The following is a 23,553-nucleotide window of genomic DNA, read 5'->3' as shown; positions in this document are numbered from 1 at the left end:
GCCTGGGTAAATATTGTGCAAAATCATGATCCCTTCAATTACTCTTTATTGGTGGGTGTCTTGTGTCACTGCAGCTTTGCAGAAACCATGCAAATATTGCTTTGTTTCCTTGTAGTGATTACAGGGCAGCATCGCAGTGGTGTCATCTCTGCCCGAACACGGATCGATGTTCTCCTGGACAGCTTCCGTAAGAAGCAGCCCTTCACACACTTCCTGTCCTTCGCTCTCAACCAGCCTGCCATCCAGGAGAAGTTCCTGCAGTTCAAGGAGGAGGTGTTGGAGAAATGCTCCAAGGTAAGGATCCACATGAGTATTAAGCTCACGTGGAAGCCCTTCAGCAGAGTGTCATTTCATTTATTGAGATAGCTTTTTGCTGTTTACCCTCAAGGCCTTATTCTATTCTGTTTCCTGGGAATCTATTTTTAACAGGCCTTTTACTTAAGTTGGCGGATCTGCCGTGAATTTGTTGAGTGCTCTTGTGAAATCTCCTGGAATGTAGAATGGCTTACTTAGTAAATTGTTAGCAAAATATTTTGTTTTCCTTAGAGATTTTCTTTGGTGGGAGGACATCTAAGATTCAAAAGAGAGTTAGGTTTTTTTTGATGGTTTTCATGTTTTTAATAGGAAAGACACTAAATAATGTAGTGGATCTTTCTATATTCTATATGATTTATACATAACTGTGAAACCAGGTAGGAATTCACAAGTTTGCTGCTGCTTTTGTTTCACTTTTCTTTTCTTTTGATTACTGACAGTGAAGGAATATGTGTGATGTTACTGGAGCTGAGCAAGAAATAACTTGGTAGCACATGCCATCCTGCAAATCTAATTGGTTCCCTTCTTCCCCATGAGACTTTGCGCTGACAGTCCCTCCTACTTGCCTTTAGATCTTACACTGAGAGCAGCAGGAAATAATGAGGCACATGGAAAGGAGGAACAGAATGAAGTGAAAGCTGTGTACTCCTTGGTTTATTTGCTTCTATTTTGGCAGCTTCTATTTTCAGCGTGCAGTGCCTGACTGAGGGGTGGGAATGGTATTATTAAATTGCCATGTCTTCTGAGAGCTGGGAGGACATCTCTGGGCAAGAGAGAAGAGGTCCCCTTTGTGACCGCTGCAGGGTTCACTGCATTATATGCAGCAGGGGTTTGTGGGCTGATATTATTACCTTCACGTCCATCACTTCTGCTTGTGCCTTTCAAAGGGGAAAATATGATCTTGCAGATAGCACAGCTAAAGAAGTTTGGTTTCCTGTGTCTTCATGCTGTGGGTGTGAATTATATGTTATCTAGGGAGACAGGAGTTCTTGCTCAAGTTTTTGTGGTCACTTCCATGTCAGTTGTCTCATCACTAAGAGCAGAACCGAGCTGGCTTTGCAGTCTTGCCTTTCCTGGCACTTCTGATTTAATCCCTCTTCTCCACTCAGCTGCCCATTTCAAAGACATCTTAGGAATTTTCTACCACTCAGGTTTCCACCTGATGTTAAGTACAACTGAAACTGGCCAACAGATCCAGGGTTTAGCAACCAGTGTAATGCCATGAGCATCCTAAAGCTAGGAGGATACCACTGGCTCAGTCGTTTATCCCCATGCAGCAGCTACCTTTATTAAAGCTTTCCTTTATTGAAGGAAAGCTCTGAAAGCAGAGGCATGGAAACAGCCTGAGAAAGTGTTGGCTGGACAGAGGATGCTGGACCTCAGTGGTGGCCTGACACCCTCTGTTGGTTCCTAGTTCCAGCCGTTGTGTGGGGACACACCAAAGTTATGGGGAACAAAGCAGCTCTTCAAGGGGCCAGTAACTTCAGCATGGGGTTCTGGTACTGGCTGTTCATGCCGTTTGCCCTGGACTGAGAGCACCACCTTCAGTCTGGTATTTCTCTTGCCCTTTATCCCTTTCTCCCTGGGCTTGTGGCTGCCACAGTCCTTTTGTTTGATTGCACTCAACCTCTCAGTCCTTTTAGATGTGGCTGGCCTGGCTGTGCTTGAAGTTTTGGCATCCTGGACTCCACTGATTCTCCTCCTCCACCTCGCTGTCTGCCAGCAGATCCTGTGGATCCCTCTTGTCTCTCCCTGTGGACAGCAAACCCAGACCTGCCTGCTGCGTGGAGCAGTCCCCTCAGTATCATCCCATATATCTTGCTGGGTTCTGGCTCCCAGGCTGCCTTGCTGTAAGGTGAACCTTCCAGTGTCACATCTCTAAGATGTGACCTCTTTTATTTGTCTTTGCAGCTAATGCTGTTGTCCATGCTCTCATCCTGTGGTTTTATTCCTGCAATACACTGGCCTCACATGGGTCTAGCCCTTCTTGCAGAGCACTTGTTTTTCCTGCCTGCTGGTTTGTTTGCATCTCAGCAGCCCTCCATTAGCCCAGCCTCGGTTGGTGGTCTTTCTTGCTCTCCAGGCCCCTCCTAATCTGTCTCTGTCTCATTGTTTGTCTCTTGCTCACTCTGAAGTATCAGTTTGCATCCCTGGGTAGGCAGGGGCGTCTGCCATCCACTTAGAAATGTGTTCATAAATATCTTGGTGCTTTCCCACCGTTGTCAGTCACATTCCGAAGGAGCTGCCTGGGAACATCTGCAGACTTTTGTATGCTCCTCTCTAGAGAGCTGCAGAAACCCAAGCTTGGTCAGAGGAGTGCTGAGACCACTGCTGACCAGGCTTGTCACGTTATGTTTAACTCCTCTTGCCTTTTCTTTCTGTCTCTCCTGCAGTGTTTTTGTTCTGTGTCTGGATGACACCGAGTCCTGTAAGACTCGGTTTTGTGGTTAGGGATCCTGCAGCATGGATCTGTGTGTGGAAACACATTTCATCCTAATAGATATGTTCAGTAAGCTCGAACTTGAGCTGTGCTCAGAACCAGCACCCAGACGTGAGTCCTCCCAGCACCGGTAGCAGCAATACCTCCAGGAGAGCACAGCATTCAAGATGTAGTGTTCCTTTGGTGGTTGCTGGATCATCAAGGAGCTTCCAGGGATCTCACAAAAAGGGTGGCAGCTGGAGCTGCCCAGCAGCAGGACACGTCTGTGTGGGGGCAAGCAGAAACGCTGGGTCTGTTCCTGCCCTTCATGCTGTGTTGACATGATGTACCCCAGCCTGGGAGCTGCAGTATCGTGTTAGCACTTCTCGGTGCCCTGTGCCTCTCAGGAGGGCCTGAAATGTTCCTGATACTGCTAGCATCACCTCTCAAGTTTCAATTTCTAGTTTGAAATGTGGAATTCAGTCAGTGGCAGGTATTTGAGGGTTTGCATATATTCGCCTAGGAATATACGATGCTTTATTTTTCTGCCCTTCCTTCTCCGGGCATTAGCAAAAGGGTTTTTAGATATATCACTGCCTGTTAGTTCAAGGAGTATATTGCAGCCCCGCATGTCTCTCAATCACTCTGCCAGCCAGTAATGCCACTCTAATACCACTTTATCTCACAGCAGGGTCTGCTAGAAAGCACATCAGTAATGAAAAACAGTAATTCAAAACGATGCCTCACAGAGCAATAAAAGACCTTATAGGTTTGTCCAAAGCAACAGGATTTCTCAGGATACTTGGAGAAATCTGAATAGGTTTCAGTGACAGGGGTTGCGCACTTCTCTTCCTGTTGCAGTTTGCTGGTGCAAAACATTACAGGATTAGGTAAACTCCAGTCTTTGAATGAAGCTTGGTAATAACAGTAAGAAAAGGAAAGAACCAGGTGTGTGTGTGTATGAGGATTTCTTCTGGTCATTGAGCATTTGTGAGGAACTCTCTTTCTCTCTGAAGCAGTTACCGTGACAACCATTCATTTATATTTTATAGCATGGGGTTATGTTGGTTGCTGTGTGCTTTCTAACTTTTTTTTTGTGTGTGTGTTTAAGACCTTTTACCAGATGAACTGTGTGTTGAAATATAGAACACTTCAGGTGTCGTTCAGGCTGTTGTACGGTCAGGACTGCCAGGCAATGAAGTGGGGCCAAAGGGGGGCTCCTTGGAGGCTGATTTAATATAAATATGTGGAGGTGGCTCACCTGGACAGGCTCATTACGGACGTGGTGCGGATGACTGGATGACCTTGGAAGTCTCCTTGCACAGTCGTGTAGGTGTCAGAGCAAGGAGAACTGAAACGTCTGTCTGAGTATGCAGGTGGAAAAGGCAAGAGACTTTGCAGTAATATTGCTGTGAAAAAATCACAGTTGGGTCTTTCAGAACTGTGCAAACGCAGCATTTGCAGCCTTAACAGGCTGCAGATGTAGCAGGGAAAAGAAATATGGTTGCTGTAATATATATGGCAACCTGTAAATATCAAATATCGTTAATGAGGTACTATATCTCAGAGTGAAAGGGACAGAAAATGGGAGGGGGTTTTTCAGCCTGCAGCTCATCAGTCAGTTCTGAGGAAGTGCTGTTTTTCTGGCTTGCTCCTTTGTTTGTGGATCAGGGTGAGAGAGGGCACAGAGCTGGCATGCGGTATTGTGCTATTAAGAAAAAAGACAGAAACATAAAGCTGTCTGCAAATATTGGAAGCTTGTAAGACAGTAGAGAGGATGCAGCCAGGGAGGAAGAGCTAAGGAGTTTGATCCTTTGTCTTGTCACGTTGAAAGCCTGAAATGTGTTGTGTTCTATGATTTCCCTACTACAGAGCCTTAGATTTGTAGGAACAGTGTGCTTGGGCTTTGCAGAGAGAGGTGAAGACTCCAGATGAAACCCTTTCTGAGTCCCTTCTAAAGGATTGAAGCAAATGTAGAAGTCTAAGTAGCAGGAAGGAGTTAAAAAAAAGAAGTTTTAAGGCTGAGTGGAAATGAGTGGTTACAGTTTTGACCATGACAGGGGTTAGGGAGAGGCATAAGCTGTAACAGACAAACATCACGTCCGGATGGTGCGTAAAGAGGCGTTCATCCTTTCTCTCAGTATATCCTTAGAGAACCCTAGTTTAAACAATAAATTTTTAGAGACGGTAGAGTCTGGTTCATGTGTTTGTATCTGCCAGCGAGTTCCTGCAAATACGCTGCTTTCAGACTCCCCTGTGGAATATGGGGATTCCGAGCTGTGACACCTGGCTGCTCCTAATCCAGTGCTCTGCTTTCAGCAGGGCTGGAAGCCACCACTTGCCCCAAGCCACTGCGACCTGTGCTGTGAGGAGTGCCCACCTTCAGGGGAGAGGAAAAAGATGAGAGAAGAGCTTGTTGCTGAGAGACACTCAGAGCGCATGGCGTAGATCACGGTGGGTCCCTCTGCCCATCTCTGATGCTGAATCTCACTTGTCAGTCCCGCTTTTGTGGTTGTAGCTTACCTTGAGAGGGTTCTTAGGTGTTTGGAAGATATCCATAAAGCCCAAAATCACAATGTTGATAAGGTCACATCTCTTGAGCTCGTTCTCCCTGGAGAAGGATGTGATTTTTTCCTCCTTAGCGGTGGTTATGAACATGTATTTCTAGGCTGTATGTTGCTGTTATTTTGCCCTGCTGGTCAGATTGAGAAAAGTAATACCACTGGACAGGGCAGCTTCCCGTGAGGTAACACACTGATTCCTGGTAGAATATCTAATCTTGGAGTAGGATAGGTGGGTTCAATCTTTTTTGAGAGGAGCATCCAGCCATGGGGGGCTGCTAAGACACCTGCAGAAACATTGCCTGTTCCAGGGAGAGCTCTCTCTGACATATTATCTGTTTTCTGCATGGGAGAAGCGGGATCTGCCGGCCTGCAAAAGAGTAGGGGTGTCAGCAGGGTTTTTAGGATCTCTTTGAAATACTAGGGAGGAAACCAGAGGAATTATCTAGGTCTTGGCCTGCTCACTGTGTACTGCTCTTCCCTGGTAATCTCCCCAGCAGCGGTGGCGTGGCCTGCGGAGGTGCTGTGCCATCACTCTGTCAGCTCTCAGCCCACAGTCAGGTGTTGGAAAGCTCTGAGGAAAACGCTGCTTTTGGGGCAGGTTGCTGTTTACAGTGCAAATCATAGAGAAGGAGGGTAGGGCTTTTGCTTTCTGACCTGTGAACTACTTTCTTGTTACTGTACCTCATCCGTGCACACTGTGGGAGTGACATCGGCTGGTCATCCACAAGGAAAAATGCAACTTTCTCCCTGTTTTTGTTACCTGGGCTATTGTTTTGTGATTGGCCAAATATCCTCTGCCTTTGCATACTGTTACAGAAAAAAGGCTGACAGAGAGAAATCATGTCCTGTCATGTATGTTAACAGCAGTATGAATTGAAGGCAGCCGAAAAGCTTTTACCACAGAGAGGGGAAGGTAGGGAGAGGTGAATTGGAGCCACCCCTCTTTCCTCAGCTCTTGAGGTGCCTGACAGTCAGTCGGTGCTTGTTTGGCTGCCGCATGGTGCTGAGGTTTGCAACAAGCTATGCTGCTGCTAGCATGGTATGATTTGGGGGTTCAGTCAGCGATAAAGTAACTAGCAGGAGGTCTGTACCCGCTGTCTGTCTTTTGGGGCCCACCACACTTTGCCAGCCTGTGGCTGCGGGAGCAAGCCCCATGTTGCAGGCTGGCTAGTCTCTAATCCATCCCATAAGCACTGCTGTAAAGTAGAGTATGGAGTCATCAGACCTGAAAAATGCTAAGTGAGATGTGGGGCATTAAACTCTTGACGGGCTGAGATACTGCAGTGTTTAAAAGTCTGAAGGGTTTTATTTCAAACTGTGAAGCACAGCTAGAAACTTCAAAGCTGTCATTCTCAGTCAGTGGACGTTTTTCAGACAGAGAAAGGCTTCAGTGGCCTGGCAAATGGTGTTGGCTTTTTTCTGGAGTTAAACGGGGAGGTTATTTAATGAGCTGGTGGGAAATGGCCACTAAGTGGAAATAATTGTTTTAATATGGGTGTGTTGCCCATCCTCAGGGCATTTTTATAAATATTCTAGAACAAAAGGGCATGTTTTTTAAAGCTGGATGTAACCATTGCTCCACCTGGGAACCGTTCTTCCCCAGCAACAACACGTAGCTCTTCTTATAAAGGGAATTTAAACTTAGTTCATCTCATCAAACTCTAGGCCACGTGGGAGCAAGAAAAATGTAATTATCAGAGCTGGTATTAGCTGTGCTTGTGTTGTGAGGTGCAACCTGTGTTTAGACAGGATTTAAAGTCCATTTAGAGCTTGTCACTACAGGTGGTTCTGGCTTTATTGCACAAAAAATGGACTTAACTCAAGTTTTACTTCTGTGCTGACTTGTGTTGAGTTCATTGCTGATGGCAGCTGCCACTTTGACAGCTGTGGAGGTCTCCTCTTGAAGTCCTGTACGAGTATGTGCTGCTGTTCTTGAGTTACAGCCTGTCATAATGAGCTTCCAGGCTGCCGTTCAGCAGCTCTGATGAAAAGGCAGGTAGGGAGTGTGCATGTAGCAGGGGGCTGTGCCTCGCCTGCCAGGCTGAGCTCACTTGCTCGCAAAGCTTGTGAAATTTTGTCTCTCATTTCAACTTCAAATCGCTACCAATCTGACCAATGATGCAGAGATAAAAGGTTTGATGCCAGTGGCTTGTTACCTGCTCTCTGCAGTATTTATCCCTCTGATGGAGGGGTGTGCGTACGAGATAAAATACCTATATATGATTTGTTGACTGATTTGTAGGATCACGGGGTCACCAGCAGCCTGTTCCAGAACCCTGCAAAGCTTCACCTGACTCTTGGGACGCTGGTACTTCTGAATGAGCAAGAGATCCAGAAAGCATGTGGCCTCCTACAGCAATGCAAAGAGGACTTTGTGGAGTAAGTGATAAAAAAAGGAATGTCATCAGCAAGGGAACAAGTAGAGGAAAAGCAGAAAGCTGTCTTTGACAAGGGACAGCAAAGAGAAAAGCAGATCAGTAGTCTATCTCAACTCTAGACATTTAAAAAAAGGCTGAAACATTTCAAATAGGAGCAGAAGGGGTCACCAAGTGGTCACAAAGGGTTGAACAGCATTGTGCAGCTCAGCTCAAACCCTCAGCACTCCCTTGAAACCTGCTCTACTCATTTCTTTTTCTCATGCGTATCCCCATTATTTCTGTGTGAGCAATTGTTGCCGTTGCTCGCTGCGTGCTGCAGAGGGAGGGACGAACTGCATTACCTTCGCACGTTGCCTGCAGTGGGCTCTGTCATGCTGCTTCCCTCTTGCCTCAGAGCAGATGCGGAGGTGTCCTTGACATGCATTTCTTGATGCAGGGAGCTGTGTGCAGGGAAGCCAGCATGAGCCATGTGAGTAATCAGTCTGAAGCGTTCCGTGCTGCTACAGGACCAGGGCTTTCTTGCTGCCTGTTAGCACTGAACTGCAGATGTTAGGGCTTTAGCTCTAAATGTGGTTGAATGACACTGTAATTAGTTTATCTCTGCTCAGCTTAGAAATTGGAGATGACCTGAGGGATTGGTTTATTTATTTATTTCTGCAAAGCCTTTGCACTTAGAGCACGGATTCTCGATTTTATATGTATTTATTTACCTGTGTATTGCCTCGGCGCATGAAGAATTAGCCAGGCTGTACCAGCTGTGTCTGTGAGAATTAAAGCATGTCCAAAAGTCACACCTCTGCCTTTAAAATGACAACTCCACTTGTTCAGCTGTTGGACAGAAAGGCAAGTGTGTTTCCAGGGGGAGTCTCTGCCTGCATTATTTGGAATGTGCCAGCTTCCTCATAAGTGTATTGGACAGACACAGAGAAAATCAATCTTTACCCTCCATTTCCTTTATCGTAGGGGGAATCAACACTGAATGTGACCTTTAGCTTATTTCCTCTGCCATACCCAAATAAATATATTTTGAAAACAGTTTAGGCTCCCTTCCACCCACATAAACCTTCATTAGAGTTCATTAGCAGGGCCGTGTGAAGGTAGAGTTGCTCTTTTTGACCCTTTTTAGAATACGTGGCCTTAAGCACATTCGGCATGATGTGCATGGCACTACACTTGTGCTGGTTTCCTCACGGTAGACATACTGGAAGAGAAATCATTCTCTCCTTATTCCACCTGGGAAGCTTTGCCGAGACTCTCAAGGGCATTCTCTCGGGCAAGCTGAACAAAAGTGAGCAAGGTTAGAGCAAAGTCATGCTCACACTGTTAGCTCACGTTTATTACGTCTGCTTGCACAGGTGCTCCCTGTGCTTTCCATGAGGCCTCGGCATTAAATGAGACAGCAGGACTTACTAACAGGGAGCTTTCACTGCAGCGCCCTGCCTCCCTGTGATGTTCTGGTGGGAAAGGCAAGGAGGCGTCGTGTTTTGAAGCAGATACATTTCACAGTGTGTTTGCAGGTGTGGGAGTGCATATTGTATCCTGCACATATTTTCGGTTTTGCCTTCCTGCAAGAGTAGCTGGAGCTGATTTTAAAACAGCTCTATTTACTTCCAGTAAGGGTATGTTGAAATGTACTTGAAGCTGCATTCTGTATGGAATACTTTTCCCTGTGAAATCAACAAGTTGGAGACTTTGCGTCGTGATCGCTGACTTCACAGGGAAGGCAGGAGCTTCTCTGGAATGAGAACTGGTACCAGTTTACTGCTAATGGGCTTTCTGAAATGTAAATGGAGATCTCTGCACTGAGATGGCCTGTGAACATGGACAAGTTGACTTAATGTGTGTCTAAAACACTGAATGTATGAATTTAAATTTTTTTACAGTAGTTCTTAAGATGATGAGACCATAGTAGCTGTAGCTCTTCAAGCTTTAGAAATTAGGGAGCCTCTTTTGTGGTTTTTTTTTTCAGTGCAAACAGCCTGAAAGATATGGGAAAAAGAAGAACTCCTCGGTGGAGTTCACTGCTTCATACGGTTTATAGAACGTTTAAGTCCTGCTTAACCTCAAATTTGCATTTAACTGTAAAAAAAAATGTCTTTTCTATCTTTCCCTTAGTAAAGCCAAATACTTGGTGTGTGCATGAGTAGTGCTATGAGTTGTATTTCAAAAGCAGGTGTGATGTTTTGCTCTTCAACAGAAGGGATTTCTTGCATTTTAGCCAAATTACTGGAGGCAAGCCGCTGACCGTGGAGGTTGCAGGAGTGGAGTACATGAATGACGACCCTGCCATGACAGATGTTCTTTATGCCAAAGTCCACATGAAGGACGGCTCGGACAAGTGAGTTCCCCACGTTTCTTTCTGCCCTCTGGAGCTGGTGGATACTGCTCCCAGTCCTTGGACCAGCAGCCACTAAGATTAAGTCATTCTTGCTTCCTAAGCTGGTTAAGGCAGTGATGTGTTTGTCATTGGTGGTGTGGCTGAAAGATCTCACTTACTTCTGCAGCAGTCTGTCAGGCTAAGTAATGGTGTCATGGCTCGCGTGGTGATGAGATGGCCAAGGAGATACTCCCAAGATGGTTTAGCAGGCAGGACAAGTTGACCTCTGCTGTCTAGTTCCCAGCCTGCAATCCAGGTTAATCTGGGCAGCCTGACACGTTCTGCAGTGCTTACATATTCTTAAAACCCAATTACACCAGAAGGTCCTCAGAAAAGCAGGACTTGGTCACAGAGTTACTTTTTGTGTGTGCAAGCAGCCTGGAATAGGCACTGAGTGTGAAATTTCTGTCTTCTGAGCTGCTGGTGTGAAATCTGGATGCCTGTTTGATGTCAGTGTGTGTTTTTGTGCTGTTCACCATTGTGGCTGATGGCTGTAGCTCTGCAATCGGTGTGCCTGCAGCATGGCGGTGTCTTGGACAACCTTCCTCCATCTCTTTTTTTGGCAAGTACATCACCAGTGGCAGCAATGTCTTTTCTCTTAGTGCTTTCCAGAAAATTGGGGAAATGTAGGAGCTGTTGTACTCCATGCTACTGGTTGTGACATGAGTGGGAAAGAGAATAGGGGAGTAGCCACAAGAGCTTTAGCTTTCTTTCTCTGAGCCTTAGCCTTTTCTTTTTCTGGGAGTGCTGCCCTTTTGTTGTCTGTTCCCGTTGCTAGAGGACAGCAGGAGCTAGCAGAGGAGCATGAAGTAGTGCAGCTAGAGGAGAGAGGCTGTGAGCAGGGACTGGCTCAGGGAAGAAGGGACGTGTTCTGGCAACTCCTTTCCCCAGGGACTGAGCTGGCAAGGGGGGGCGCTGCTTAGAACCCACACACTGAAGGCTGTGTTGAAGTAAGAGATCGGAAGTGGGATAAGGAAATGGGTGTGAAAATGGAAATCTAAGAATTGCTGGGAGGCAGTAGGAGTTGAAATCTTTTCCTCTTCTTGGCTCTTCCACTTTGAAGTCTGTCCTACCATGAAAGAGGCAAGATGAAACAAACAGGGTGGGTGGATAACCAGGACAAGCTAGACATCAGCCAGGAGGCAGAACAGAAGTGCAGGGAGAAACAAGGCAGAAGCACTCAGGAAGACAAGACAAAGGCAGGCACTGGATGACCCAAATGCATTTTGGTCAATTTGTCATAGGAAGCGTCTGAAGTGTCAGCAATGAGAGCTGAGGTATGGGTCTCTTTTCTCCTGAGTCACCAACCTCTGGATCATCTCTGAGATGCAGTGCTTGTGAGTCTACTTACACCTGAACATAAGTCTGCAAGCTGAAGAGCTGGTAGAGAAATCCTGAGTGTCAGTAGGGCCTAAAGTGAGGCAGTGATGTCTGCTTGTGTCTGGAGACAGCTTGAATTGTTGGTACTCGCAGTGTGGTCTGCTTCAGATACCAGCTTTATCCGTTCTGCTGAGAACCTGCTTAGCCACAACGCTAGTGGAAGATGCTGATGTGCATTAGAGGTCTCAGGGCTGATTTTGGCAGGGGAGAGAAATGAGACCTTCAAACCCACCTTGTCTTGAAGCTGAAAAAACCCCCATCTGCCCCCCAAGAAAGGGTTGTTGTCTCCTCTGTCATTCATGGAGATCTGTTAGCTGAGATTTTGAATAAACCCAGATCTTGTGCTTTGCATGGCACTAAGAGACTGCCAGGCTTCTCTTCCACAACACCTTTTTGCTTTTTGCATGCTCAAAGAAGGCCAAGCAATTGTAAATTTTTGTCCTTGTCCCAGGCCAGTCCTGCCCTCTCCTGCAGATTAAATCATCTGGCACTAACATTGTTCCTTAGCTGTTAGCAAGCACCCAGAAAACATTAGCTTTGCAGAGAGGAAAGAAGATATTTTTTATGTTGATGGAGAGCAGTGAAAGCTGCTTTTGCTTCCTTTGAGATGCCAGCAGACACAGCGTTGGGCAAATGGTGATTATAAGGATGGGACAAATGGTAGTACTTGCAGAAAACTCTGCTCCATTTTCTGGTCTGCTAGATGGATCCTTGCTGAGCAGCTCCATGCACTTCTTGCCTGCTAAAACCTGCTGTGCTTTGCCTAGGGAAATGGGGAAAGCAGGTAGAAAGCAGAGTTTCTCAGCTACAAGACCAATGCTAGAGGAGAGCTGCAGCCACGTGGTTTGCTGTGCTGGATCCAGACTGCTGCAGCCTGTGTTTGAAAGAGGTGTGTGCCTTCCTGTCTCACATAAGACATCTTGCTAGCTCTGCGTAGTTCCTGGCATGGCTGAGGGGTGGAGTTCCTTCCTGATCTTTGTATGATCTTGATCAGCTTAAGCTGTAAAGCAGGAGATTTGATTTACCCTGACTTAGCTTGCATAACTGCAGACAGAATTAGGGGTTGGCAAGCCCTTCTGCACATACAATGGCTCAGACTGAGAGGGATCATGCTCTGATGCCTCCCACATGGCAAATAATTTCCATTATAATTCATTCTAATTTGTTTTATTTCCTTGATTAACTTTATAACGTAATAAAGCACCATTTTCACAGCTATTCTCTGTTAATTTGTTTTAGTATTGTCTGTAATGATATTCATTTAATCTTTGTCATTGCTAATTTTAAAAATCACTGATGTAAGGCCAGAAGGTGGTAGAAAACCATGAATAGTGGTAGTCTGAGAGTCTTGAAATCATCCCTTGGGGGCTTGCAGCCTGAGAGGAGCAGTGCAAAACCAGCGGTGGGGTCGGAGCTGGCTTCCGGAGCGTGGCAAACCTGAACTCTGAGGGCTCAGCTGCAGAGAGGCCACGTACTGTCTCCTGCTGCAGCTGAGATGCTGAAGTGGTGGGACCTGGTAGAACAGAGAGCTGTCTGACCCCTCGTTCACAGTGAGGGAAGCCCCAATTCTTCATGGAGTCCTACCCTCTTGCTTTGTTTTCCAGGGACAGGAAGCTCTTGTTTTAGCACATCCTTGCTGCTTTTAATAAGACTGGGTCACTGCAGAAATTTTCTGAGGGAAAGCAGCAGTCTGGAAGTTCCTTCAGCTTTTTAGATGTAAAGATATGTGAGAGCGCTGCTCTGATCACCTGCCTGCCCCTGCTCCCTATCCTAGGACAGCTTTGCCTGCAGATCCAGGCAGCCATGGCCACTTTCATCCCTGACCGAGGCCAGACAAGAAGGTGCCAATAAATCCTTGGATTCTGCTTGCTCAGCAGCTCTGAAGCTGGAGCATTCACCAGGGTGGGTTTGTGCCCCCCATCACTGTGTTCTGGCCTTTCCCAGAAATTAAGTCCAGTGACTGGGTTGCTTATTTGGCACAGAGAAGGTCCAAGATCCATCCTGGTACACTGTACAGATTGTAGACTGGCAACAGTGCAAGCCTTCCAGGAGTCGAGGTCCCTAAATGCTCCCTGTAGCTTTTAAGCATTTGTAAGGAAAGTCATATTGTATTTTCTGGCAGTAGAAAGAAACATCCTCCAAATCCCAAGAACATCTGTCACTGCGAGCAAACTCTCTGCTATGCTAAATCTGCCCTTCTTCACAGAGTATTTGCGGCAGAAGTGATCACTGAGGAAGCTTTGTGAAACAGCCAGAACTTTTTCCATTAGCGCTGAATCCTGATGGCTCTGTTCGCTTTCCATCAGAGCAGCTCCCTTTCCCTGTGTGCGTGCAGGGACTTCATTTCACACATGGTGCCCTCCCTTTCTGAAAGGCAAAAAGCTGACAATGCAGGGCTCTCCTTGATTTGCTGTGCTCTCTTCTTTCTCTTTTTGCCCTCCCAGATTGCAGGTGATTGCTGACCAGCTGGTGGAAAGGTTTGTGGCCTCCGGCCTGATGCTTAAAGAATGGGATAGGGTGAAACTGCACGCTACGGTCATGAACACGCTCTTCAGGAAAGATCCAGGTGGTGCGTATCCCTCATCTTTACTGAGAAATGCATTTAAATCAATACCTCTGAACAGGAAAGGCTTTTGGTGGCTTTTATGTTTCTGGTTTTTTTTTTTTTTTAATATTTTTATTTTTCTTAAGTCTCAAAAATACCCACAAGGTTGCCGGGAGGTGTCACTAAATAAAGACTAAAAGAAAATGAAAAAGCAGTTGGCAGAGCTGGAGAAGGCAGGCTTGCCTTCAGCACTGTCTGGATCTTCCCTAAGATTCTTTGTCATGGCTTCAGAAACGCTGTCACCCAGTAGCCCTCACAAGATATCAGCCAGAAAGGAATGAATGGAGGTGAGGGAGGTGATTCTGCCCCTCTATTCTGCTCTTGTGAGACCGCACCTGAAGTATTGTGTCCAGTTCTGGAATCCTTAACATAAGAAGCATATGGAGCTGTTGCAGTGGGTCCAGAGGAGGTTACAAAGATGACCAGAGGGTTGGAGCAGCTCCTATACGAAGACAGGCTGAGAGAGTTGGAGTTGTTCAGCCTGGAGAAGAGAAGGCTCTGAGGAGACCTTATAGTGACTTTCCAGTACCTGAAGGGGCTAAAAGAAAGCTGGAGAGGGACTTTTTACAAAGGCATGGAGTGATAGGATGAGGGCTAATGGCTTTAAATTGGAGAGGGGAAGATTTAGGTTAGACATTATGAGGAAATTCTTCGCAATGAGGTTGATGAGGCACTGAAACAGGTTGTCCAAGGAAGTTGTGGATGCCCCGTCCTTGGAAGTGTTCAAGGCCAAGTTGGGTGGGGTTTTGAGCAGCCTGGTCTAGTGGGAAGTGTCCCTGCCCATGGCAGAGTGATTGGGATTAGATGATCTTTAAGGTCTCTTCCAACTCAAACCATTCTATGAATGCATTCAAGTACCCTGTGAGGTCTTGGGCTCTCTGTGCCCCAGCCTTAAACTGAAACTCGGAAACAACACAATGTATTGTGTTCATCTTTAAACCAGGCAAAAATTTGACTCTTTGGTCAAGTTAAAGATTGTCCTTTAGTTTAGGACTGCAAGTCCAGTGTCTCTCTTGTTAAATTAGATTGAGATGGCTGTGAGGCTGAATGTGAGCTATTGTTTGTTGTATAGTGTCTGCTCTCTCTGCCAGAACATTGTCCGCTCTAGCCGTCTGTGTCATTGCTCTTACCGTGCTATTTTGTAAGCACCCTCAGATGCATGGTGTTGAAGGAGGAGTAGTCTGTTACAGCCTTGTTCTCCACGTGCAAACAGGCATACACTCTGGCACTGGTGCGTAGTTTGCAAGGCTTAACGGCGTTATGCTGTAGCTTTTCGTGACTTTTTCTAGTGCAGTGGCCTCTGTGCGATGCTGATGTCAGGTATTCTCCAGTCACTGCCTCTTTGTGTCTCTGTGGACAGTGAGAACAGCAGGTGGCTTGTGTTATGCTTTTCTGGGCACCCAGCGGCAGACTTTGTGGGTGACTGCTACTGAAGTCAGATAAGCATCCTCGGGCGGTAGAAACCCTGAAAAGACAAGGCTTTGCTCTCAAACTAAGCCCTGAAGATCAGGGAAAATGTGCGCCCCAAGTGCTGATGTTGCACTCTGTTAGGGGAGGCAGATGGGCAGCTGCGTCTGGCATTATGAGTCTGTATTCTGAACACCCCCCCTAAGGCATGCGAGGCATTCAGACACCACGGTGAGAGCATTACCCAGACAGCCATAGAAGTCACTTTATATTCAATACAAGATTTGAATAGCGTGCTAGGTGTGAGTGGGACTTCATACTTAATGCTGGAGATGAAAAAGAAGTATTGAATATATTCGCTGAGTGAGGCAGAGGTCCTGTGGAAAGAACAGATCATGTACTTCGAGATTATATAAAAATCCAGACATGCTCTGGGGAAATGGATGTAAGACGTAGGCATTTGGCAGCTGCTGTAGGCCTAGGTTGCTATTCTTAATGTCAGTGTGTGTGGCTGCGTGCCCACCCCACAAAAGCATGCACAATGCATCCGAGTGCTTCCTGGAGCAGGCAGCAGAGGTTTGTGCAAGTGCTGTCCGAATCATGCCTGGCATTATGCTCGCATGCTTAGTCTGGTATTTGGTGCTGTTCCAGGAGATGCAAGTGCTCACAGTGCTGACTCTTACCCTGGCAGGGTGTGGGATTAAAATCAGCCGGAGAGAAGAAGATGTGTGCACTGAGCCACCAGCCCTAAAGAATCACCCTGGCCGTAGCTATGATTTAGGGTCTTTCCTCTGGGTAATGTAGGTGATCATGAGAAAGGCACCAATTCTTGTGTATTCACCCTTGTTCTCTTTTAAAACAAAGTGGAAGTGGTTTTGCACTAAGAACTAGGCAAAGATGGTTTTTTATTAGCTGGCACCTGACTTTGGGGAGGGAAAGAGTGGGGAGTGAAGTACAGCACACACAGTTCTTCTCATCTGAAGCTCATTCTGGTGGTGGCTTTTCTCTTTACAGCTGAAGAGCGAAACAATACAGTGACTGGTAAATCATCTTTCAAGGAACGGGAGTCGTTTAATGGCCAAAATATCCTCAAGGTCAGTATGAAACAATCAGGGAAACTGAGCCAGCTGTGGATATTGGATAGCCGAAAGAGGTTGAAACACCTCTTCAAGGCTGCTTTTGTCTTAGGCTTATGGGATCTCCCGGGGGGTGGAAATCTGTTTAGAAAATGAACAATCCAGATCACTCGTAATTGGGAGCATTACAGTATTTAACAGAAGCCTTCTTAAAGCTGGTGAGGCTCAGAGCAGGAGTATGTAGCACGAATGCTAAGTGGGTGTTCATGTTGTCGTTTACTCTGCTTGTGTTTTACCCTGGAGACTCAAGCTCACATCGATTCTCAGCCCACCAGAAAGGAGTACTTTGTTGCTCTTGTTCTACTCACTCACATGTATTTATGAAATTAAAACCGTCTGCCATTTCACTTACTCTTTTCTTCTTTTTTTTGATCTCTGTTATTGATTTGCATGATTTTACTCCAGAAAACTAGCAGATAGCAGTAGGGAGTCCCGCCAGCGAGGATCCAAGGGCTTTGACAGTGATCAGAGGGTAGGAAGCAAGATCCCCCAGACCGTGGAGGTGGATAAGGCTCAAAGGGGAGCATCCTGCAGCCTCCCAAGCTTTGCCAGCCAGGGCTGAGGCTGCAGGCAGCCTCTGCTGCTGATCCAGGTGGCAGTATCAGAGTGATGCTGTGGTGCTTGGCCCCTGCATGTCCAGAGGGAAAAGGCAAGCATAGAGAAGTAGAAATGGAAAATAACATTGGGCTGTAAGCAAATTCACAATCCTCTTTGTGTGAGGGGATTTGTTGTAGGCAGCTATTACAAAAGGGAGACGCGATAATGCATGAGTGCATTTGGGAACTGATAGAAGATACTCTGGCAACAAAGAGATGGGAGAGAAGGTGCAGGCTGGGGCGAGGATGAACAGCTTAGAAGGACTTTAGGGCACCAGAGGAGGGAAAGTGTGTGTTTTGTGTTTACAGTTTTGCTATAAAATATGCTAGGCACTGGATGCACAGGGATGTGAAGGCAGGGAGCGGAACTGATTGATCTACTCTGCACAGAGGACAAACAAAAGGGACGAAATTAGGTTAAGCTCTCATTGTCCTAAAATGGTCTGTGCCAGTGCGGTGTCATGACTCAGCATCACCACATGTTGAGTGTTCAGTGTGAGACTGCAGTGTTGCTAACTGAAGCAGGAAAGCCACAGACTGGTCCTTCTCTGAATGCCATCTATGAGTTCTGGTTAGATCTCAGTGTCTGAGAGCTGTGTCCAGAAAGGGAAGGTGGTACAGGAGCCCTGAATGCCTGCAGGGACTCGGCTTTCAAGGTGTAAGCCCATGTTTCGCTTTGCCCTTTGCCCTTTGCTCCTTGTCTGTAAAACATGTCCTTAGGCTTCAGAGAGGACAAATGAAACAGTCCTCCTTAATGCTCCTCATCCCAACCCATTTATGATTTCAGTTACAATTTTCAGTTTTGAGGTCCTCGCTATAAGAAAGACATTGAGGTCCTGGAGTGTGCCCAGAGCAGAGTGACAAAGATAGTGAAGGGGTTGGAGAACAGGTCTTACGAGGAGCGGCTTAGGGAACTGGGGTTGTTTAGCCTGGAGAAGAGGAGGCTGAGGAGAGAGCTTATTACTCTCTACAACTACCTGAAAGGAGGTTGTAGAGAGGTGGGTGTTGGTCTCTTCTCCCAGGTGGTAGGTGATAGGACAAGAGGAAATGGCCTCAAGCTGCATCAGGGGAGGTTTAGATTGGACATTAGGAAAAATTTCTTCACAGAAAGGGTTCTGAAGCTCTGAAACAGCTGCCTAGGGAGGTGGGTGAGTCACCATTCCTGGAGTGTTTAAAAGGTGGGTAGATGAGGTGCTTGGGAGTAGGATTTAGTAGTGGACAGGTACAGTTGGAGTTGATGATCTCTAAGGTCTTTTCATAGAATCATAGAATCACTAGGTTGGAAGGGACCACTGGGTCATCGAGTCCAACCTAAAGATTCTGAGATTTGGGAGGCATTAACGACGCTCCCTCTGCTGGTCACACCGTTCATGGGCCGCACTGCGGGGTCTGAAGATCTGTGGGTCTGGTGCTGCGCGGTGCTTAGAAATGTGACTGCCCTCCCTCGGATGGCTACTGCTTATTCTTGCTGCTCACTGAAATATGAGCCGATGCATTTTTTAAAGCTCCTAATTGATTTTGTACTGATGTAGCCAAAAGAGCTGCTGGCTGTTTGGACTGTTGATAATTACTTCAAAGCATGTCTTGCCGCAAGAAATGTCATCCTTCTCCCCCACCTCCACTACATTTCCTAACCTGCTCGCTTCGTATTTCCCTTTGGTCTCCCACGTGCCTGCAGCAGAACGCCCGTTGGCATTAATTAATTACATGAGTCATAAATAGCTCCAGGCTTCTTACCAGAGGAGCCCAGCCTCAGCGAGCCAATGATGCATTCTAACATGACCTTGCAAAGATGCGCCAGTTCCCTCCCAGCCCCCTTTTATATACATTATTTATCTTCTGCTCGAGGAAGCTGCCCTCTCGCAAAGTGGCTTCATTAACTTTTGCAATAGGATCTAAACGGTGGGCAGTTAATGAATGTGGCTGCAGTTAGGTGGGCTGGCTTGCAGGTTCCATCTCCGTGCGTGTGTCTCCAGGCGGTGGGACTCTCTGAAAACTGTGTGAGTGGCAGCATTCCCACTTGGAAAGCCAACAAAGCACAGCTGCTGGTAGGGAGGACATCAAGTCAGAAAACTCGGGTTTTGTCACTTTTGTTCGTGTTGTGCAGCTGTGACCGGTGCTGTGAGGCCAAAGGCTTTGCCTAGCGGAGGGCAGGACCTGAGTTTTCAGAGTGTGGAGACAGTGCTGATGCCTTGGTTCTGCTGTTCCAGTCTGCAGCTCCCCCGTGGTCAGAGCTGGTGTGTGTGCAGATGCGCTGGCAGCACATGTTTGCTGATAGGATGCCTGCGTTACCCCAGGCTCCAGCTGGTATTTTGCTTTCAGCAGAACTAATCGGAATTTTATTTAATAGTGCTTTGTTCTACCTGTTCCGCAGAGTTAAACATACACTCCTATTTGTGCTAATAAATGGTTATGCAGGCCAGTACCTTCCCACACTGCTCAGAAAATAGATCCTGTAGGATGAGTTGTGTTTGGGAGTTTAAATTATTTCTCTCTTGAAGAATATCCATGAAAAAGGCTGCCTGTCCTAGCTGCTGCTGAAAGCCCAAGGGAATGTGGAGACTGTGAGCCAACAGCTGAGCGATTTGTGTCCCCCAAGAACATGCTAGGCACTTTAGCATCGTGCTTGGCTATTCTAGGCCCAAAAATCGTAGAATCATAGAATGGTTTGAGTTGGAAGGGACCGTAAAGATTATCTAATTCCAATCACCCTGCCATGGGCGGGGACATGTCCCACCAGACCAAGGTGCTCAAAGCGCCATCCAACCTGGCCTTGAACACTTACCAGCATGGGGCATCCCAACTTCCCTGGCAACCGGTGCCGGTGCCTCCCCACCCTCATCATGAAGAATTTCTTCCTAATGACAAGTCTAAAGCTGTGGATGCTTTATAAACTGCTTTGAACAGAGCAGTGTGTATTTGTTTAAGGGTGGCTGGTGGCTAGCTGATCAACTCCTTTGAATATCCAAGTCCCATACTGAAATCTTGCTCCAGTCAGAAACAGTGCTCATCTCTTGGAGAAAGGAGGGAAAGGGCAGCAATTCACAGCTAAAAGACAGCAGCAGCTCCTTTCCTGTGAGGGTGGATGGGGACTGATGGGCGGCTGAGCCTCAGGGAGGTGCTGGTTTGGCAACCCCTCTGCATTGCCTCCTCATGCATCCTTCCTGGGCGGTGGCTGTGTGCCCTGTGTCGCAGCTGGCCAAGCAGCACAGCTCTGGCACAGAGGCAGCTGGGGCAGCTGCCTGCATCTCCGGAGACAAGGCTTGGCTGCCTCCAGGCTTTTATTTGTTTCGCTTAGTGAAAAAACGAAGGCTGTGGTGAATAAATAAAAATGCAAAGAAATGCGAACATGCCACCTAACCAAAATTTTCTGTTATGCTTCTAAAGGGAAGTTTACAGTAGGAAGAAGACCACCTGGACTCTCACTGGGTTAAAATGGAGTGATTTTTGACTTGAGGTCTAAGAAGTAAAAGGGTCTTTGGCACATTAAGACAAGAGGGAAGCAAATTTTGAGTACAGAAAAAGATGAACCTCACCACTTAGAACAGATCTGTGCATTAACCGCTAACAAGATTAAATATTGAAGGAACAGCTACCGAGGCACAAAGCTGCATGTCTTATGTCTTAAGGCATTAGGGGAGACTTTAAGCTGGGATGCAAGACTGGGAACTGGATCAGTCGAGGCAGTGACACATGCTGCCGGGCCCAGGTCCAGCAGTGGGAACAGAGTGTCTGGGCTGCAGAACTGCTCTGAGAGGGCTTCTAGGTCAGGCAAGGTGTAATTCGATGAGGCTTCTTCTCTTTTGAAGCCCACATACAAGGTATTAAATTATGGGACTGTATCTGCTTTCACTTGGAACAGGGGCAAAGTGCATTCACTTACTGGCTGATGTACTGGGGCTGGTGGAGAGCCAATCATAGCAAACAAATCCAGTAGTGTTCTCTGTTATCATCATCTTGCTTGGTGAGAATAGTGCGGTAGTTCACTTTAAGACATTTGATGCAGTGTCGTAGAGAGATACAATGAAAAAGAAAAATCTTGTCCTGTATAAACCCCCCAAGCCTTCAAAATAACCCAACCTACCAAGCGCTAAACAAATTAACATCTGCTCTTGTGTAGAGCCACCATTACCACTCCACTTGTAGATGAGGAGTGCTGCTTGTGTTCTGCAGCCACTGGCACACAAGCCCTTCCTGTGTAACTTTTGTTAGTGAATTTAAGGAGACAGAATCTTTTCCTGGTTTGATTTTAAGCTGAGGTAAAATCAAATGGGCAAAGAAATGGTGTTACATGAGGATCAAGACTTCCTGCTGTTCAGAAGGGGTGAGAACAGCTTGTTATACTCAGCAAGGTGATAAAGGTACATATCACAAGTAGAACCAGCCGTTGGAATGAGTACTTAACAGGAGGTGGCTGCTTGGAAAGTTCAGAGTTAAAAATACCAAACAAAAATCCACTGAGGTGAGAACAGACTGAATAAGAGATTGCGGTGCAACATCACTCTGTCAGAAATAAGCCAGTGCTTTCCTCGCCTCAGCTTTACAGAAGAATCAAAAGCAGAAATGAAAGGCTGTAATGCTGCTTTGCAGAGGAGAGGATTTTTGCCTTCATTTCTGATCCTGCCATTATTGAGGGATACTGAAATGACTGAGGGGGCTCAGCAGCGTGCAATTAGAGCAACAGTGGTATGGGAGGATGTGACAGTTGAGCAGATGAGACTGGAGATCAACGCCGTATGATCTTAGGGAAAAAAGGAGATTAAATTGGGGTTGCCGTGAAAATGCTTTCCTACGAATGATATTCTTCAAGAAAAAAAAAAAAGCTTAGTCACATTATTTGCATTCAGTGAAATGGGAATCTGGAGTGGCATTTGAGAAATCAGACTAGACAATAGAGGAAAAATATCTTTGTTGGAGTGTTGGGGCCTTGGAGCAGAGCAACGAAGCAGCGTTGGAGGTATGGAGAGAAGGCTGAGACGCCGCACTGAGGAGAACGCAATGCAGGAAGTGCAGAAGGTTTGTGCTGACTTGCTTGCGTGTGACAGGGATCTGTTTGGTGACCTTACTGTAAAGGGGAGAAGCCTCTTTCTTTGCAGAGGTGCTCAGAATCTCTCTAACTGATTTTAGCAGGAACTGTGAGTGCTGGAAGAGGGAGGATTTCACAGGGTTATGAAGTTTCTGAGTCCTCTTGCTCCTTCCAGCCAGGGTTGCCTGCACTACCACAGACCCTTCCAGCCCAGCAGCTCAGCCGTTGTGAAGGTTCTGTGGGTGCCTCTGCCTTTGGAGGTCACACTGTGGGTGCCTTCGCCTCCCACCCAGTGGTCATCCCACCTCCTCATTTTCCTGAGATGGCTGCTCTGCCACCAGCCAGCTGAGACAGCATCACCTCTTTGATCTTAAGGGGACAATTTTTCTTGGTGGAGCTAGCAGGGGTTGAATTGCAGCAGTACCTTAATAGAAGACAGAGATCCAGCACCTTTAAGTATCAAAAAAAACCCCAATCTAACACGTTGATTAGCAGAACTAGGCAGTTCATCCCAAAGGTGCTGTGACCCTTCTGCCAGATAATTTCCCATGTCTGTCTGAATTAATTTACTGGCTCTGTAGCTGGGCTCCTCCTCTTAGTGGTTTGGTGAGTGTAGCGAGGAGGTCACATTGATGGGAGCTCCTTGTCCTAATATTCCCGGATGCGTCTCAAGCCGTCTGGCATCTCTGCAGCAAAGCTGAAGGCCAGCTATTAAAAACTGTTACTGCATTTGCTATAATAGGCAGTACTAGGAGCCACGGGGATGAGGCTTCTTTAGAGAAATGCAGCGCTTGATTATTAGTTCCGTTAAGCAAGTTGTACCTTATATTCCTCTTGTTTGAGGTGTAGCAGGGTCTGGGAAGTTAGTGGAGCCTTTAATATGCTGGGTTTTTTTTTTTATTCTTGTCTGAAAGATGTGCAAAAGTCCGTTAACCTCCAAATGTCCCACTTGTATTTGTTTCTTAGTTTGCGGAATGCCTTTTTAGCAGGGTTTGATTTCCTCAAGTGCGTGAATTTGCATGGATTTGGGGGGGACACACACATGACCCAAAACCCTGAGCCAAAGCAGAGGTTTTGCAGCATGGCAGTGGCAGGAGCATCTCTAGATTTGGCTTGTGAAGAAGGGGGGACCGTGGAGGGAGAGGATCTCAGCTGAATGGAGGCCTGCATCTGGCCCCAGATACTTTGATTTGCAAGAAATCAGACCTGATGCATTAATTTAGACTATTACTGAATGTCACCCTCCTCAGTGCTACATCACTCTCTGGCAGCTGGGGTGGCTTTGCTCCAGTTTTGTGAAGAGCCAAGGTTTCGCATGGCAGTAGTCAGAGGAGAGGGATCGGCTGCTTC

The 23,553-nt window shown here is 46.7% G+C and overlaps 1 protein-coding gene across 9 annotated transcripts in view; it reads left to right on the top strand.

Moving 5' to 3' along the window:
* The window catches only part of ASCC1 (activating signal cointegrator 1 complex subunit 1), a 42,669-nt gene that overhangs the window by 6,522 nt on the left and 12,594 nt on the right, over window positions 1–23,553 (top strand). For 7 of the 9 annotated variants that reach the window (XM_054072181.1, XM_054072182.1, XM_054072183.1 and 4 more), the window contains exons 5-9: window positions 116–294; window positions 7,541–7,677; window positions 9,895–10,014; window positions 13,878–14,002; window positions 16,460–16,539. In XM_054072181.1, coding sequence (XP_053928156.1) covers window positions 116–294; window positions 7,541–7,677; window positions 9,895–10,014; window positions 13,878–14,002; window positions 16,460–16,539 — 641 coding nt within the window. The remainder of the gene's footprint in view (window positions 1–115; window positions 295–7,540; window positions 7,678–9,894; window positions 10,015–13,877; window positions 14,003–16,459; window positions 16,540–23,553) is intronic. The other 2 variants (XM_054072185.1, XM_054072189.1) reach the window with 1 other exon arrangement.

Source organism: Cuculus canorus, chromosome 7 (genome assembly GCF_017976375.1).
Source record: "Cuculus canorus isolate bCucCan1 chromosome 7, bCucCan1.pri, whole genome shotgun sequence".
NCBI classification, from domain to species: Eukaryota; Metazoa; Chordata; class Aves; order Cuculiformes; family Cuculidae; genus Cuculus; species Cuculus canorus.
This window is presented reverse-complemented; position numbering and strand designations above follow the sequence as displayed.